Genomic DNA, 4,204 nt, shown 5'->3' with positions numbered 1-4,204 from the left:
CAATGCACTTTTAATTATTAGGAGTATTATAACATCCTACTTCCATTTTCTTTCTCCTTATTAAGATGTAATTAAATATTTTTACCTATTTATAGCAATGGAAATTACTTTGTTTTTGGATGACATTGTTTAATTGTTATATTTGAGTAGATTTTTTAATGTACAATACTGTAATAGGAATAATAAAAGTAGGATGCTATAATAAACTAATCGAGGAAAGTACATTGCTATTTCTTGCGCTTAACCGTTATTTAAAAATGATATATTTCATTTTTTTCTCCGAGTAATTACCAAAATTAACATGGTGGAAATTTAACATATTATATACCGCTCGTTGTCACAAATGCTCCAGGGAAAATTACAAAAGATTTCCAATTAATATGTACATTTAATCATTTTATAACTTTTTATGCATTTCTAATTCGAGCTAGATTCATATGGATTCTTGTGGTGTTATAAATAACTGGTTGCTTTTTGGAAGATTCTTTGACCAGGGGTTAATATTGCTAGAGGGTCATACGTTAATTTCCTTCTAACAAAAACATCCCATTGACTCCCAAAATGTGTTCTCCACTCCTCTTGGGTATTGTAATGGGGTAAATACTGCTTGGTTTCAAGTTTAGCAGTTTCACATACTTCTAGAATCTTTTTGTTTTGACTTAGAATGTATTCTAAGCTGTCTGTTCCTTCCGAGGATGGCATTGCTGAAGATAAAAATGCCACCAGGTAAAAGATATCCTCTGTTGGGGTCACCATCGATGTTTTGGTGTTCCACCTACAAAAAAAGTATACAAAACCACAACTTAAAACACTGGTACAAGGATGAAAGTTTTATACAAGACAAGACAGTACAAGTTGTACCGTGTTTGACATGTATTGGACTGGGACCGGAACCGATGCCAATGGAACAAAAAATTGTAATTTTTTGTCCCACTGGGCAAGATGGGACAGAGATTCGCGTTCGATCTCTCGTCTGTGCAAAAGACGTAAATACCCTCCTCATCCTCATCCTCATCATCAAAAATAGCCTTTGAAAGCCTGTCATGTCTTGTCCCGTCTTGTTACACAAGACGGGACATAATTGGATAGACAAGCTTTCTAGGGCTATTTTTGATGATGAGGATGAGGAGGGTATTTACGTCTTTTGCACAGACGAGAGATCGAACGCGAATCTCTATCCCATCTTGTTGAGTGAGACAAAAAATTGCAATTTTTGTCCCATTGACATCGGTCCTGGTCCCAATCCAATGCATGTCAAATACAGTACAACCTGTTTTTGTTTTGTTCTGTCTAATCAAGCCAATTGCTTTTATTGTAAAATTACCTAGACTTGTCGACTGGGTAAATGAGTATAGGCCCGTTGCTAGTATCAGTGAGAATTTTCCCAAAAACTTCACTTGCAAATTTGTGGATTTTACTTTTGGGAACAAGAAGATTCAACCATGGATGAGGAACATCCCATAGCCCCTTCTCCTGCAGCTTCAACTCTGACACATGAACCCTATCCAAAAACTCCACATACGACACTTCCGAGACGAACAAAGTGGATTCATTGTAATTCAATTTCGACAAATACATTTCAATTTTCTGCATATAAACAAACATAAATTATATCAAGTATGTTTTTAAACAAACATAAATGAAAATAAGAAGCTATAATAAAGAAATCTATCAAAGTACCTGGTCAATGGTCTCAGCATCTTCTTGCTTAAAATACTTGGCGATTTCCAAACAAAAGACAGTTTTCCCATCAGAAAAAAACCGACTTGCTTGAACAGGATCTTTACATTTAAAAGACGATCTCCAATTATTAAGTAACCCAGTTCTGTTTATCAACACAAACCCTTCAACATAATCAAATGAACTATCGGATGATATTAATTGCTCTTGATCTTTCGTAAATGTAGTGAAATCTGAATAAAGAACTCTAATCCATTTCACCTATCAAAATCAAGAATTAGATCCCATTTTTCACATGCACAAAATAATACAGAACATAATTGGTTGCCAGAGAACAAAATGAATTACCATTTTGGGTGCGGGTTCAAGTGAAATATGAGCTCGGGTGATGATGCCAAATTGACCAAGTCCTCCAAGAACACCATAAAAGAGATCAGAATTCATGTCCTCTGTACATGTAACTACTTGTCCTGTACCTGCAAAAAAATTCAGTTAAAATAAAGCTTTTTTTATCTCCTATAATTGGTGGGTATCTGAGTAGACACTACTTGTTGTCACTTTTACATAATGTCAATTTACCATCGTACCCTTCAAGATTAGTCACTTTCGGATACCCTTATGTTCCAAGAAATTGTAGTTGTACTTTCTTTTTAGTTGGTCCCTCAAAAAAAGTCTTTTCCCCAGGCTATAATATGACAATGTCGTTAGTTTGTCATCACTACTCCTCCTATCATCCACATAGCATTATGCCATTGCCACATCTTTCTATTCTTGTTATTTTTTTGGTAGAAAAACTTTTTGCAAAATCTATATTGACATTGTAAACGAGTAACCAGTATCCAGTAACCAGTAAAATACCTGTAACAACTTGTAATTGGTAGACATTATTGATCTGAGGTCCATGTCGGAAAGCTTGTCCACTAATCCCCGCATTGGATAACGTGCCACCAACGGTTAGATGAAGATAATCGGTCCATGATTTTGGTGCAAAACCATGTTTAAGACTTTCATGCAAAATATTTATCCAAAGTGCACCACCTGAGACATCTACAAACGGTTTGTCACCATGGATATGGAATTGCATTCCCTGAGATTGACCGAATGATTCCATGTTGACCACCACCCCATGGTGGGCTTGTGCTTGGCCTTCGAGGGAGTGACCGTGGCCTCGTGCCGCCACGGTTAACCCTGACGTGCGTCCCATTTGGAAGATGTAGGTGATGAGGGAGGAGATGTCGGAGACGGATTTGGGGTGTAGGATGGCGGCAGGGAGGAGGTGGTAGCGGTTGCCAAAGTCTTTGGCGGCATGGTGGAGGTTGTCGAATTGGAGTTCACCGGAAAGTTTCAGTTCCGTCATTAATGACGTGAGTGTTGCATGGAGGAGGTTGGTGGTGGAGGCGTCAAAGTTGGTGGTGGAAGAGATTCTGCTCCGGTGGAAGTCACAGCCTAGTATTAGAGCCGTCAAGATCTTGAAGACAAGAGTGTTATGTTTAAGCATGGTGGTGGTGCAGTGGTAGTGAGTGGAGGTGGGTGGTGGTGGTGGAGACAAAGAGAACGAAGTTGGTTTTTCTAGTTTGTAGCTATAAAGAAAGGAGATGGTGTTTAAAATCCTTGAGAAAAGAGATGAATGTGAAAGCCTTATAAAGGGGAATGGCGTATGATGAGTTTGAGTATTAAGGTGAAAAAAATCGGATTTAAAGAATTGCCATAAAAGAGATATAAATGAAAAACTACTTATTTTTAAGGTGCGATAATTATTTAAAAAGTGTATGTCTAAACACCACAAAGTAATTAGTTTCAACTTGGTTTTGTTGCAAAAGGTTGTGTTAGTTATTGAAATCCACTTTTCACATGATGGATGCATAAAAGTGATTTTGTATTGACAAGTAATTGCAAAAGGTTTGGCAAATACTACTGCACTTATCTTTTAGTTGCCGACTTTTTGAAAATTTTTCCAGTTTTTATGTGTTTTCTAGGGACAATGTGTGTAGTGACTCATTTCTTTTTGGTTATTACTCAACCTTGTTCACAAAATTTCATGGAATTTGAGACACACTTCCAACAAGATTTTCTTCTTGATTAAATACGTTGTGTTTGTTATACTAATATAATGATAAGGTATAAAGGGTATTTATGTCTTTGCATAGTCAAGAAATAACCAGTAAGTTTATATTCTATAATTTTTCTCGGTTTTAATTTCAGTCGAATACCTATAATGCAAATATTTTTTAAAATGGTTAAATTGGTTAATGTTAAATTCTCATTAGTCCCGATTTTAATGAATAAGATGATTAATTCCTATAAACTTAATTATTAAAAGATTAATAAAATAAATTAATACTTATTGGTGGAATTTTATTGATAGTGGTCAAAATATCTCAAAAGAGGATCTTGAGGCAAACATAACTTGTTTGACTAAAATTCGAACTTTTTATAAAAAAGGTACGTATAGGGCTCTATTGCTTTGCAATTTTTATTGGATTTAACAGTGTTAATCAGTTTTATCTACTTGTCATCGAAACTC

At 35.8% G+C, this 4,204-nt stretch overlaps 1 protein-coding gene across 1 annotated transcript; it reads right to left on the bottom strand.

Moving 5' to 3' along the window:
- Positions 1-247: 247 nt before the first annotated feature.
- LOC145111899 (cytokinin dehydrogenase 1-like) lies at positions 248-3,307 on the bottom strand. Its single transcript, XM_079048137.1, has 5 exons — positions 2,539-3,307; positions 2,029-2,156; positions 1,681-1,941; positions 1,325-1,587; positions 248-775 (listed from the first exon to the last, which is right to left on the bottom strand). The coding sequence occupies exons 1-5, from the start codon at positions 3,176-3,178 to the stop codon at positions 454-456; spliced, it is 1,614 nt and encodes a 537-aa protein (XP_078904263.1). The 5' UTR covers positions 3,179-3,307; the 3' UTR covers positions 248-453.
- Positions 3,308-4,204: the final 897 nt, after the last annotated feature.

Source organism: Lactuca virosa, chromosome 5, assembly GCF_052849685.1.
Source record: "Lactuca virosa cultivar CGN04683 chromosome 5, Lactuca_virosa_CGN04683_v6, whole genome shotgun sequence".
Taxonomy (NCBI): Eukaryota; Viridiplantae; Streptophyta; class Magnoliopsida; order Asterales; family Asteraceae; genus Lactuca; species Lactuca virosa.
Note: the sequence above shows the minus strand (reverse complement) of the source record. Positions and strands in the feature narration are given on the sequence as shown.

Bases quoted from the DNA above. Each gene is read 5' to 3' on its own strand.
- LOC145111899 (XM_079048137.1), bottom strand. From the start codon at position 3,178: ATGCTTAAACATAACACTCTTGTCTTCAAGATCTTGACGGCTCTAATA. The intron at 2,157-2,538 runs GTATTTTACTGG...ATTTTTTTGCAG, and splicing joins CCAATTACAAGTTGTTACAG to GTACAGGACAAGTAGTTACA. The intron at 776-1,324 runs GTAATTTTACAA...CTTTTTTTGTAG, and splicing joins TACCCAGTCGACAAGTCTAG to GTGGAACACCAAAACATCGA.